Source organism: Erythrolamprus reginae, chromosome Z (genome assembly GCF_031021105.1).
Source record: "Erythrolamprus reginae isolate rEryReg1 chromosome Z, rEryReg1.hap1, whole genome shotgun sequence".
Classification (NCBI taxonomy): domain Eukaryota; kingdom Metazoa; phylum Chordata; class Lepidosauria; order Squamata; family Dipsadidae; genus Erythrolamprus; species Erythrolamprus reginae.
In genome coordinates this window covers 134,210,151-134,223,876 of record NC_091963.1, presented here as the reverse complement: position 1 = coordinate 134,223,876, position 13,726 = coordinate 134,210,151, and the positions used below count along the sequence as shown (strand labels likewise).

The 13,726-nt window shown below is 45.4% G+C and overlaps 1 protein-coding gene across 3 annotated transcripts in view; it reads left to right on the top strand.

Annotated features, from left to right (window-relative positions):
* The window catches only part of LOC139153523 (myosin-10-like), a 119,214-nt gene that overhangs the window by 8,569 nt on the left and 96,919 nt on the right, over window positions 1-13,726 (top strand). For all 3 annotated transcript variants that reach the window (XM_070727553.1, XM_070727552.1, XM_070727551.1), the window contains exon 2: window positions 11,406-11,764. In XM_070727553.1, the coding sequence (XP_070583654.1) occupies window positions 11,408-11,764 (357 nt within the window). In that variant the 5' untranslated portion in view covers window positions 11,406-11,407. The remainder of the gene's footprint in view (window positions 1-11,405; window positions 11,765-13,726) is intronic.

The following is a 13,726-nucleotide window of genomic DNA, read 5'->3' as shown; positions in this document are numbered from 1 at the left end:
TAAAAGTTCCCCCACTTTCTCAAAACAATCAGTCCCATGGTCCAATCACAGAACAGGCCGGCAGCCAGGTGACATCACTCCATCTTCCTCCGATCAGGTTTGAGAATGTCCTTGGTTCTCAAGAGAAAAAAATGTTGTTTTGGCTATATTTCCCCCTCTATCTTAATTACCCCCTCTCTTTATCCCTCAGCTCCAGTGTGGCAACACTGAAGCGGGCAAAAAAAAATGGCTCCAGTTGGGTAGGGTTGACAACTAGCTTAACAACTGCAGTCATTCACTTAACAACTGTGGCAAGAAAGTGAAACGTAAAATGGGACAAAGCTCACCTAACAATTGTCTTGCTTAGCAAAGGAAATTCTGGGTTGAATTGCAGTCATAAATCGAGGACTACCTGCATCTATTGGGGTTTACTTGTTTCATAAAAATTTGGTCAGTTCCAATCTCAGTATCTTAAGTAGATACATATAACACACAACACTCCAGATGCTGACAAACCACAGTCTCCCAGCATCACCAGTAGTATGGAATGCTGGGAAATGTAGTTTTTGCAGGAGTATCTCCTAGAGCAGTGATGGTGAATTTTTGCCCCGAAAGTGCACATGCACACACTATCACGCATGGGTGAGTGCCCATACCCATAATTCAATGCCTGGTGAGGGGGAAAAAGGCTTCCCCTGCCCCCTGGTGGTCCTCTGGAGGCCAGAAACAGCCCATTTCCCAACTTCTGGTAGGCCTGGTAGGCCCATTTTTCACCCTCTTCTGGCTCCAGAAGCTTCCCTGGAGCCTAAGGAGGGCAAAAACGCCCTCCCCTATCCCCCCAGAGGTCCTCTGGAAGCCAAAAACGCCATCCCAGAGACTTCATGTGAGCCGAAAATCAGCTGGCCAATGTGCCGTAGTTTTGCCACCACTGTCCCAGAGTTCCAAAGTTCCTTCCATTTCTCTCACTGGTCACTAGCGGGATAGAAACATAGAAGTCTGACGGCAGAAAAAGACCTCATGGTCCATCTAGTCTGCCCTTATACTATTTTCTGTATTTTATCTTAGGATGGATATATGTTTATCCCAGGCATGTTTAAATTCAGTTACTGTGGATTTATCTACCACGTCTGCTGGAAGTTTGTTCCAAGGATCTACTACTCTTTCAGTAAAATAATATTTTCTCATGTTGCTTTTGATCTTTCCCCCAACTAGGAAGATCCTCTCTCCTTTTTGTAAGAAACCTGATTCCTAGGGAAGGGTATTGTCAAGCAAGGGACTCCTCCATTAATTCCCCAAGAGGATCTGAGGCAATTATTTGCCACTACTTAATGGCCTCACCTTGGGAATGCCCATCAAATTAATGAGCCAAAGAGAGCAGTGCTGGTTTGTTAGTGCCAGGTTTGTTAGTGCCACTTGGTTGGGCACCGCTGGGCAGGACTCGGAGTAGCTTGGCGCCTGTCTCGCCTCTGACTCGTTTGGCGAGGTCTCGTCCAATCCCCAAAGGCGGGGTGGGAGTGTGACCTAGTGGGAGGCAGCATGGAATGTGCTGGGAGCTGGGAGGAGAAGGAAGTTGGCGTGTGAATGAGCGCATGAAAGAGGCTCGTCTCAGGACTCTGGCTTTGTCGGGGAAGGGATTTGGCTCGGCATCCTTGGATTCGCGAATGCTCCGAGCACAAAGGCTGGGCCCAAGTACAAGGGTGGCTTACCTCATCAGCTGGTAATTGTGGTGTAAAGACGACGCATTCCTACCCATCATTTTCAAACACCTTTTTTTAAGGGGTGGGTGGGTGTAAACAAGTTTATCAAATGCAGTAATCCAAAAGCTTCGGTATTTTCAAAGGAAAAGTTGAAATTCCTCTGGAATAACAGAAAGATCAGGAAAGTTAGTGGAGCAGACTTGCAGAAATTCTGTTGGGACTGAATTTGCCCCCCCCCCCCACCGGCAGTACTTGAATAACTTGATTGTTATATTCACAGCTTTCTCTCCTCCAGTCCCCCCCCCCCCCATAACCCTGTGAGGTGGTTTGGGCTGATAGATAGGGACCTGTCTCAGTGAGCTTAGGTGACTGAGAGTAGACTTGAACCCGGGTCTCCTTGCTCCTAGCTCATCCCCTAAACAATGACTTTCTGAGGAAAAATATTATTATTATTATTATTATTATTAATAATAATACTATTATTATTACTACTACTACTATTATTACTACTACTATTATTATTATTATTATTATTATTATTATTATTATTATTATTATTTAGATTTATATGCTGCCCCTCTCCGTAGACTCGAGGCGGCTCACAGCAATAGTAAAAACAATGTACAATAACAAATCTAATATTTAAAAATATCTAAAAAAAATCCTATTTAAAAACAAGACATACACACAAGCATACCATACATAAATTATATAGGCCTGTGGGAGACGTCTCAAATCCCCCATGCCTAACGGCAGAGGTGAGTTTTAAGGAGTTTACGAAAGGCAAGGAAGGTGGGGGCAATCCTAATCTCCGGGGGAGCTGGTTCCAGAGGGTCTGGGCCGCCACAGAGAAGGCTCTTCCCCTGGGTCCCGCCAGACGACCTTGTTTAGTCGACGGGACCTGGGGAAGGCCAACTCTGTGGGGCCTAACTGGTCGCTGGGATTCGTGCGGCAAAAAACATGGAGTGTCTGTGTCTCAACCTGGGGGTTGGGACTCCTTTGGGGGGGGTTGAACGACCATTTCATACGGGTCGCCTAAGACTATGTGAAAAAACAAATCTCCCATGGTGTTTGGAACTAAAGCTTCTCTTCTGGCGCCTTGGAACACATTTTTACAATCCGACCAATCAGGCGTTTACAGTGGGGGTGTCCCTCTGACCTTCCTGCCAATCAGCTTAAAGCTCTGTTGGAAGAATTGGCGCTAGACCTATGGTTGGGGGTCACCACAACATGAGGAACTGTTTTAAAGGGTGGCAGCATAAGAAAGGTTGAGAACCACTGGTCTAAGGGGAAAATGTCTATGAAGGGAAGTTCTAAAAGATGCAGGAACTGAGCCATTACAGAATGTCATGTGTGGCTCAAAATTAGTAGTAGTAATATTTGATTATTTATTTATTTATTTAATTGGATTTGTATGCCGCCCCTCTCCGAGGACTCGGGGCGACTCACAATATATATAAAGAGATAATAGTAAAATCAATCCAATTAATACATAAAAACAATCCTTAAAAATCTTTAAAAACTTCCATTACCATTCATTCAACAATCGTACTAAAAACATTCGTTGATCAGGGGGAAGATTTAGTTAACCCCAGGCCTGGCGACAAAGATGAGTTTTTAGGCTCTTTCAGAAGGCAAGGAGGGTAGGGGCAGTGCTAATCTCCGTGGGGAGCTGATTCCAGAGGGCTGGGGCCCCCACAGAGAAGGCTCTTCCCCTAGGTCCTGCCAGCCGACATTGTTTGGTTGATGGGACCCTGAGGAAACCCACTGTGTGGGACCTCACCAGTCGCTGGGATTCATGCGGCAGGAGGCAGTCTCGGAAATATGTAGATTCTCAGTCACCCAGATTATAGTTGTCTCAAAGATGCTTTTTCAAGAGACAACTGGAGTTTCTTGTTATTCTTTGGAGATGTTTCGCTTCTCATCCAAGAAGCTTCTTCAGCTCTGACTCAAGTATTCAGCACCACCATCCAGTCAGAACTGAGGAAGCTTCTTGGATTGAGAAGGGAAACAACTTCAAAGGAAAAAAAAAAAGAACGTCCAGTTGCCTCTGGTAAAAAAACACCGTTGGGACATTAGCGTTTGATGTTTTTTATTCAACATGGAAAGCAATAAACCCCAGGTAAATACAAGCGAATCCCTTCCGCAGAGTAGAAGATATACTGGTTGGGGAATAAAGTTACAGTGATTTATTTCAGAGATTCCCGGCAGAGCTGAGGGAGGCGGTTTGTGGGTAATAGAGAAGTAACCGCTGTGTAAAAACGGCAGGTATGGTTTCTTAAGAGCCCGAGTGTTAACCAGAAAACAGGTAGTAGTTACTAGGTTCCGGGCAGGGGTGTGGCAGCCTCAGCAGGTGGTTGCCAGGTGCAGGAACGTTCAACGTTGCACCTGTCTTGGTTGGGAGCCAAAGGGTGTCACTTACCGCCCTTTGGTATCCTGGGAATAACTGGAGCCATTTTCCATAACTCTAGCCCGCTTAGCCCTTTGCGGATTTTACTTTATTTGTTTGTTTTGTCAAGTATGTATTAATGGCACACAAAGATATAATAATGTTTATATACATGATGCTAGTAAGAGAGAGAAACATTAGGACAGGGGACGGAAGGCACGCTGGTGCACTTATGCACGCCCCTTACTGACCTCTTAGGAATCGGGAGAGGTCAACAGTGGTTAATCTAAGGGCAAAGTTTTGGGCGGGGTTAGGTGATGATACTACAGAGTCAAGTAGTGAGTTGCAGGCATCAAATACTCAGTTGCTAAAGTCGTATTTCCTGCAATCGAGTTTGTAGCGGTTTAAAATGCACTTAAAGTGTACTTTAATGCACTTTAAGTTTGTATCTGTTGTGTGCCCTGTGTGTTGTTGTGGTTGAAGCTGAAGTAGTCGTTGACAGGAAGGACGTTGTAGCAGATGATTTTATGGGCTATGCTTAGGTCGTGTTTAAGGCGACGTAGTTCTACACTTTCTAAACCTAGGATTGTAAGTCTAGTTGCACAGGGTATTCTGATGTGAGTGGAGGAGTAGAGGGCTCTTCTAGTAAAGTAAGAGAATCTTATCCTTATCTAGTAAAGGAAGGGAATCTTTTCTTATCCCGGGACAGTTTAATGGAGGGGTCCCAAACTTGGCAACTTTAAGACTTTTGGACTTCAACTTTAAGACTTGTGGATTTCAACTCCTAGCTGGCTGGAGAATTCTTGGAGTTGAAGTCCACAAGTCTTAAAGTGGCCATGTTTGAAGACCTTTATTTGTCCCGTCCACTCGTGCGCACAAAACCCATACAGACATGCACACACGCACGCCCAACTTTCCTGTTCCTTGCAGACTCTTCCGTAAAAACAAAGTTTCCGGGAGATCAGAAAGGAGGCAGATCAAAGAGAATATTTGTTTGTTTTTGTCTATTGAAGTCCATGTTATCTTCTGGTGTGGAATTCAAAGGGTGGGAGCTGGGCCAGATTTTAGGAGAAAGTAGTGATGTGTAGTCTGAAGTCTTTCCTCTATCACAACCTCCTCCTCCTCCTCTTGCCAACATCCTCTTTTAAATGACCCGGACTGGAAGTTGGGAATGAGAACTTTAAATTTATAATGTTGGGCCATTTGGAGAAAATACAGGTAGTCCTCAACTTACAACGGTTTGTTTAGTGACCAGAGTTACAACAGCCCTGAAAAACGTGACATACAGTATAACCATTTTTCACACTTTTTAACCATTGCAAGTCTGCCCATGGTCACATGACCAAAATTCAGCCAATTGGCAATTTATGACCATTGCAGCGAACTGTGGTCATATGATCGCCCTTAGCAAACTTCTGATAACCAATGGGGAGAGCCGGATTCATTTAATAACCGTGGCAAGATAGTTTTCTCTAATTTTAAACGTTCAAAAGTTCAAGTTCAAATTCAAAGCGAGAAGTAAAAGTGAAAAGAAATATTTGTTTAGCAGAGTGATGGCGGGAAAAAACTCTTCTTTTGTCGAGTTGTCTTGGTGTGCAGTGCTCTGTAGCGTTAAATGTACTTAATAACTGTTCCACTTAGGGACAGAAATTCTATAGCAAAAGAAGATTGTAAAATGGAGCGAAACTCAAGTCCGGGTCTCACTTGTAGTCATTAAGTCGAGGACTGTCTGTAGAGCAGTGTTTCCCAACCTTGGCAACTTGAAGATATCTGGACTTCAACTCCCAGAATTCCCCAGCCAGCATGGGAAACATTGCTGTAGAGATGGTAACCGTGGTTCAAGGATGTTGGGAACCAAAGGCTTCTAAAGGGTATAATATCGTAGGATTCTCCTTTTAGGGCACTGACCAAACTCTAGCCTGGGAAATAATTTCTTTTAATTTCTTCTGGAGCTTTTTTTAGGGTTGCCTCCTGGAGGCTTTTCTCCTCTGTCCTTCACGTTCAGGAGCAGGAAAATTAGTTTGGTAGCACTTTTTCTGACAAATGAAATTTTATTTAAAAGGCATGCCAGTTACAGCTTAATGCATTTTAGTCACTTTTTAATTAATCCCGGTAATTATCCCTACACACCATAAGAAGAAGAAGGCATTAAGGAGCTGCTGGGTGGCTTGGAGCCTACACAGAGTGCTTTTGCATTACTGCTGAGTAACTAACTATTGCAAGCTCCCACATATCTAATGTTTACGCTCCCGGTGTCTTTTCTGAGTCTCAACACGCCCGCTTTGGACTCTGGACAGACAGCAATCAGCAGATTTAAGGACGCAGCAATAGGTGTTGAAGGTGTTGAGTTGTAAGCTTGTTTTGATTGCGCAGAGACGATCAAAGAGATCTACTTTACTATTCTGTGTTGTCCAAGTGAGAAAGCAACGTTTTTGATCCTAGAAGAAGGAAGCTCAGGATCGAACAAATAAACATGTCTGGATTTAGTCACACAAGGCAGGCAAGATTGCTGCTTAGCCATAAAACTCAGCAGGGGTCTGGAAGGGGGGGGGTTGGTTCGGTGGGAGAGCTCTGGAAAATCTTGCTCTGGACCGAGATTGGTTGCCAAGCCGGAGGGGAGAGTGATGTGAATTTTTTAGGGGGGAGATAGTAGGCTCCTAGGTACTTAGCAATGAGACTTCTCGATCTCTCACTGTATCCCTGGCCAAGTTGAATTCTTCAGCTCCATTTGGAGTTTGTGCTTTTTTCTTTTCTTATTTCCATTTTCCTGGTTTAAGTCTCCTGAGAGGAGTTTGACTAAGTTGTGGCTAGAACGCAGAGCTGGAAAAAGATTTTAGCTTCTTCCACTTGCAGGGGAAGAAAAATAAGTTGGAGGGGGGCTAGGAATAAGGAGGAAAATACTGCTTACTTGTCAGAATTCCGTGGAACGTTTTTAACTATTGGAAAGATTAAACTTTTTGCTCCTGCGTTTGTTCTGTCGCTTGCTGCCGTTAAACTGCAGTTGGTTTCGAACCGAACGGTGATAGAAACATAGAAGACTGACGGCAGAAAAAGACCTCATGGTCCATCTAGTCTGCCCTTATACTATTTTCTGTATTTTATCTTACAATGGATATATGTTTATCCCAGGCATGTTTAAATTCAGTTACTGTGGATTTATCAACCACGTCTGCTGGAAGTTTGTTCCAAGGATCTACTACTCTTTCAGTAAAATAATATTTTCTCACGTTGCTTTTGATCTTTCCCCCAACTAAGCTGATTGTGCCCCCTTGTTCTTGTGTTCACTTTCCTATTAAAAACACTTCCCTCCTGAACCTTATTTAACCCTTTGACATATTTAAATGTTTCGATCATGTCCCCCCTTTTCCTTCTGTCTTCCAGACTATACAGATTGAGTTCATGAAGTCTTTCCTGATACGTTTTATGCTTAAGACCTTCCACCATTCTTGTAGCCCGTCTTTGGACCCGTTCAATTTTGTCAATATCTTTTTGTAGGTGAGGTCTCCAGAACTGAACACAGTATTCCAAATGTGGCCTCACCAGCGCTCTATATAGCGGGATCATAATCTCCCTCTTCCTGCTTGTTATACAGTACTTCTAGCTATGCAGCCAAGCATCCTACTTGCTTTTCCTACTGCCTGAATGCACTGTTCACCCATTTTGAGACTTGTCAGAAATCACTACCCCTAAATCCATCTCTTCTGAAGTTTTTGCTAACACAGAACTGCCAATACAATACTCAGTGATGGTCTCTCCATGTGGTCTCACTAACCACGAAGCAAACCATGATTGTCATCGTGGGTTTGAATGCACATACAGAATGCATGTTCTGTGTACATAACTAAATGGCTAGGACGGTGCACCAACAGAATTCTTCTGATTATCACAAATTCTACCCCAGCCTAGAACGGCATACAAAAATCAAAATCTTATCTTCCAAATTATTATTATTATTATTATTATTATTATTATTATTATTATTATTATTATTATTATTATTATTACTACTACTGTTATTACTGTTATTATTACTATTATTATTATTACTATTATTATTACTATTATTACTATTATTATTTATTAGATTTGTATGCCGCCTCTCTCCGTATGTATGTAAATTTTCTTTTGCGCAGTTTTTCCTTCTGTTTCATTGGGAAGGAAGGACAAGTGATGCTGAAAAGGGACTACAATTAGTCCTCAATTTAAAGCAGTTCATTTAGTGACCGTTCAAAGTTACAACGGAACTGAAAAGAGTGACTTATGACTGTTTTTCACACTTATGACCATTGCAGCATCTCCAAGGTCACGTGAATAAAAATTCAGCCGCTTGGCAACCGACCCGCATTTATGACTTCTGCAGTGCCCCAGGGTCACACGGGATCTCCTTTTGTGATCTTCTGAGATGCAAAATCAGTGGGGAAAAACAGATTCACTTTGCAATCCAGTTATTAACAGCTGCAGTGATTCACTTAACCACTGTGGCAAGAAAGGTCATAAAATGGGGCAAAATTCACTTAACAACAGAAATTAGGGGCTCAATTGTGGATGTAAGTCTAGAACTACCAGTGACAGGAAAATCTGTTACGAGTAGAGTCCTTGATTTACAATGACAATTGAGCCCGAAATTTCACTTGTTGAGCCTCAGTTGTTAAGTGAATCATGTGGTCATTAAGGGAAACTAAGTCTCCCATTGCGTTTGCTTCTTTGGAAACCAGCTGAGAAGGTTACAAATGGTTATCACAAGACTCCAGGATGCTGCCACTGAAAAATAAGCTACCCAAGTGCCTGAAGTTTGATCCCTTGACCATGGGAGATGCTGCAGTGGTTGTGAATGTGAAAAATAGTCATAAATCACTTTTTTTTAGTGCCATTGTAACTTCGGGCGGTCATTAAATAAACAGTTGTAAGTTGAAGACTACCTGTTCTTAGGATTGTTTCCCAGTCAGGGCAGGTAGTGAAAGAAGAAATAAGAAAATAATCTGTTCCTTATGCAATGGTACCTCTACTTAGGAACTTAATTCGTTCCATGACCAGGTTCTTAAGTAGAAAAGTTTGTAAGGAGAAGCAATTTTTCCCGTAGGAATCAATGTAAAAGCAAATAATGTGTGCGATTGGGGAAACCACAGGGAGGGTGGAGGCCCTGTTTCCTCCCAGGAGATTCCTAGAGAGGCCCCACAGAGGCTTCTCCCACCTTTTCCGGCCTTGTTTCCTCCCAGGAGATTCCTAGAGAGGCCCCACAGAGGCTTCTCCCACCTTTTCCGGCCTTGTTTCCTCCCAGGAGATTCACAGAGAGGCCCCATAGAGGCTTCTCCCTGCCTTTTCCAGCCCTGTTTCCTCCTAGGAAATTCCTTGAGAGGCCCCACAGAAGCTTCTCCCCACCTTTTCCAGCCCTGTTTCCTCCCAGGAGATTCCTAGAGAGGCCCCCACAGAGGCTTCTCCCCGCCTTTTCCGGTTACAGTTTCGGAGGCTCGTGTTTGTAAGTGGAAAATGGTTCTTGAGAAGAGGCAAAAAAATCTTGAACATCTGTTTCTTATCTAGAAAAGTTCGTAAGTAGCAACGTTCTTAGGTAGAGGTACCACTGTACCTGAATTCAGAATACCCCAGAACCAGACAGGCCTTGGCTCCATATACCTTTTGTTGCAAGGGAGGGAAGTATGGCGACTTTACAACCTGTGGACTTCAACTCCCAGAATTCCCGAGACAGTTGTCCATAAAAATCGCCATGCTTGCCTACCCATATTGCGGCCTTCGTCTCCACCTTCTCCCAACCTCCCAGGTTTTAATTTCCAGTCATTATTTTGTAAATAACATTCTGTTTGCATGAAAATGTTTATACAAGAAGTTTCTAAGTCTGAGGGTTTGGGACAGGTTTACATTCTGACGTCGAGTGAACGCTACAAATATTCCACTTCTAACTCAAGAGGTGGAGGGAGGAATTCCATACGGCTTTTCTCTTGTACCAATCCAGTTTTTTTCTGTCTGAGTTTGGCGAAAGCAACAGAAAGTAATAAAAAATTGCTGAAGCCATTTAAAAAATGTTAAAGCATAAATCAGTGATGGCGAACCATTTTTCTCTCGGATGCTGAAAGAATGTGCGTGTGCGCAAATGCCCACACCCATAATTCAGTGCCTGGGGAGGAAAAAAACAGCTTCCCCCATCCCTTCGAGACCCTCTGGAGGCCGGAAACGTCTTGTTTCCCAACTTCTGATGGGCTCAGTAGGCTCATGTTTCGCCCTCCCCAGGCTCCAAGGGCTTCAAGGGTAAAAATGACCTCCCCCATCCGCCTGGAGGCTCTCTGGAAGCCAAAAACGTCCACCAAGAGCCTCTGTGTGAGCCAATTCAGCTGGCCGGCGCACACATGCACATTGGAGCTGAGCTAAGGCAATAGCTCGCGTGCCAGCAGATATGGCTCCATGTCTCACCTGTGGCACCCGTGCCATAGGTTCGCCATCACTGGCATAGATGACTGTTTTCTGGGGATACTCTGGTGTGATGTGATTAAAATAAAAGGTACACCATCCAGAATCCCTCTGTGAGAGAGAGGCGGTTTTAAATATTTGATAATAAAGATAATTCAATTCAATTCAATTTATTAGATTTGTATGCCGCCCCTCTCTAAATACTCGGGGCGGCTCACAACAATAATAAAAACAGTATAACAATGGAACAAATCTAATAATAAAATTATATAACACCCCCCCCCCCAACAATTTAAAAACCATACAGCACATACATACCAAACATAAAATATAAGAAAGCCTGGGGGAGATGTCTTAATTCCCCCATGCCTGGCGATATAGGTGGGTCTTGAGTAACTTGCGAAAGACAAGGAGGGTGGGGGCCGTTCTAATCTCCCGGGGGGGAGTTGATTCCAGAAGGCCGGGACCGCCACAGAGAAGGCTCTTCCCCTGGGCCCCGCCAAACGACATTGTTTGGTCGACGGGACCCGGAGAAGGCCACCTCTGTGGGACCTTATCGGCCACTGGGATTCATGCGGTAGAAGGCGGTTCCAGAGGTATTCTGGTCCAATGCCATGAAGGGCTTTAAAGGTCATTACCAAAACTTTGAATTGTGACCAGAAACCGATCGGCAGCCAGTGCAGGCCACAGAGTGTTGTAGAAACGTGGGCGAATCTAGGAAGCCCCACAATAGATAATGATATTTGATAATAATAATAAATATAATAAATAAATAAATAAGAGGTAGGGAATAATCTGCAGAGAGCTGTCAGATTTAAGGGGCATGGAGAATTTAGCATTATGTACCATAATTGAGTCTCAAAATTGTAGCGTCTGACCGTTCCTAACTTTTTCTGGATTTCCCCCTTTCTCTCTTTCAGCCATGGCTGTCCGGTCCCCTGTACAACGGGGCGACGCCACCGCCGAGAGATACCTGTTTGTGGACCGGAACCACGTAGGCAACCCAGCCTCGCAAGCTGATTGGACGGCCAAGCGCCTGGTGTGGGTCCCCTCTGAGCGCCATGGCTTTGAGGCGGCTGGGCTGCGCGAAGAACGGGGAGACGAGATGTTGGTGGAACTTACGGAGAATGGGCGTCAGATGCTGGTGGCCAAGGACGACATTCAGAAGATGAACCCGCCCAAATTTACCAAGGTGGAAGACATGGCAGAACTGACCTGCCTCAACGAAGCCTCAGTGTTGCATAATCTGAAGGACCGCTACTACTCGGGCCTTATCTATGTGAGTTGGCTTATGGGGTGGCCACTGGTTTGGTTCCATGTCCACTTCTCTCTCTCTCTCTCTCTTTGCCTCTCTGCCTGTCTCTCTCTCTGTTTGTCTCTGTCTGTCTCCCTCAATCTCTCTCTCTCTCTCTCTCTGTCTCTGTCATTCTCTTGGTCTCCGTCTCTTTGTCTCTCTCTCTTTCTTTGTCTCTCTCTCTCTGTCTCTCTTGTTTCTCTCTTTCTGTCTCGGTCTTGGTCTCTCTCTTGGTCACTCTCTCAGTCTCTGGCCCTCCCTCTCTCTCTCTCCCCCTCTGTGTGTGTGTGTCTCTCTCTCTTCCTCTCTCTCACTCTGTGTCTTTCTGTCTCTCTCTTTGTGTGTGTGTGTGTGTGTGTGTGTGTATCTCTCTCCCTCTCTGTCTCTCCCCCCCCTCTGTCTCTGTCTCTGTCTGTCTCTCCCTCTCTCTCTCTTCCTGGTCTCTCTCTTGGTCACTCTCTCTGTCTCTGTCCCTCCCTCTTTCTCTCTCCCTCTGTGTGTGTGTGTCTGTGTTTCTGTGTGTGTGTCTCTCTCCCCCTCTGTCTGTCTCTGCCTCTCTCTCTCTCTCTCTGTCCCTCTCTCTCTCGCTGTGTGTGTGTGTCTCTCTCTCTGTCCCTCTCTCTCTCGCTGTGTGTGTGTGTCTCTCTCTCTGTCCCTCTCTCCCCCCTTCTCTGTCTCTCTGTCTCTCTTTCTGTGCATGTGTGCGACTCTCTGTCTCTCTCTGCTCTTTGTCTCTGTCTCTGTTCCCCCTCTGTGTCTCTCTCTCTGTCTCTCTGTGTGTGTCGCTTTCTCTCTGGTCTCTCTCCCTCTCTCTCTCCCCCCCTCTCTGTGGGTTTGGGTGTTTTTTCTCTCTCTGTGTGTATCTGTCTCTCTCTCTCTGTCTCTGTGTGTGTCTCTCTCCCTCTCTGTCTCTGTCTCTCTGTGTGTGGGTGTCTTGTCTGTCTCTCTCCCACTCTGTCTCTGTTTCTTTCCCCCTCTCTGTCTCTGTCTGTCTCTGTCTCTCTCTCACTCTCTCTTCCGGTCTCCCACACTTTTTTTTTTAACCCTCTGCATCTTCCTCATGACATAAACTTAGGGATCTGCAGCCTCCTGGTACGTCTAACTAAGAGCCACTTAATGCCGCTCTTTTCCCTGTTTAATTCCAAACGTAATCCAGGAATTCTGGTTTGCAGCAGCTGCGTCTCTCTCAGATGCCCCAGCTCAGGGATACACCGGCCAATATTCCAGATGGTTTGGACTCCAGCAGTTATCCAGCACGACCCGTTGCATGTCATGATGGGAATTCTGTGGTTCCAAACCTCCTGATATCCATCAAGACACCTTAAGAGAGAGACAGCTTCCAGATTTTAAGCAGTGACGCGCTGGACCAGTTTCCCCGCTTGAGTGGAATGCAGCTTTGGTTGGACGCCAGAGCTGTTCCTCCTGAGCAGACGTCAGGACTGGAAGACGAGAGCTGATTCTGGGGGGGAAGAAAGTTGGGTTTCTTCCCAGCTTGTGAAAGTGTCTCTGTGTTTCTGTGCAAGGGGGGCCTCTCCCACCTCATCCTGCAGAGCTCCTTTCAAAAGGAAAGCGCCGGGGACACGCATTTCTTCTGCCCTGCTGGTTTCCCTGGCACCCGAGTGGGCACAAAAGGCTACCCTGGGAGGCATCGTGCCAGAGCATTCCCTCCACCATACGTCACCTCTGACTCGCAGACAGACAGAGCAGGGCCCGTCCTCCCCCCCACCCCCCTGCTGCCTCTGACGATCTCCACCCTGTAGCTGGGTATCGGGGTGGGGAACGGACCAGACCTGTTCATCCAGAACAGTAGTCGTCAGGGTGTGAGATGAATTCTCCCAAAGGGCGCCGCCATCAACCGCGGCAACAACACACCTTACAAGCAGGAAACTGTACTCTTGCCTCCTCCTAAGAGGCAGCCTACGTCTCGGTGATTCAGCCCCACGGAAC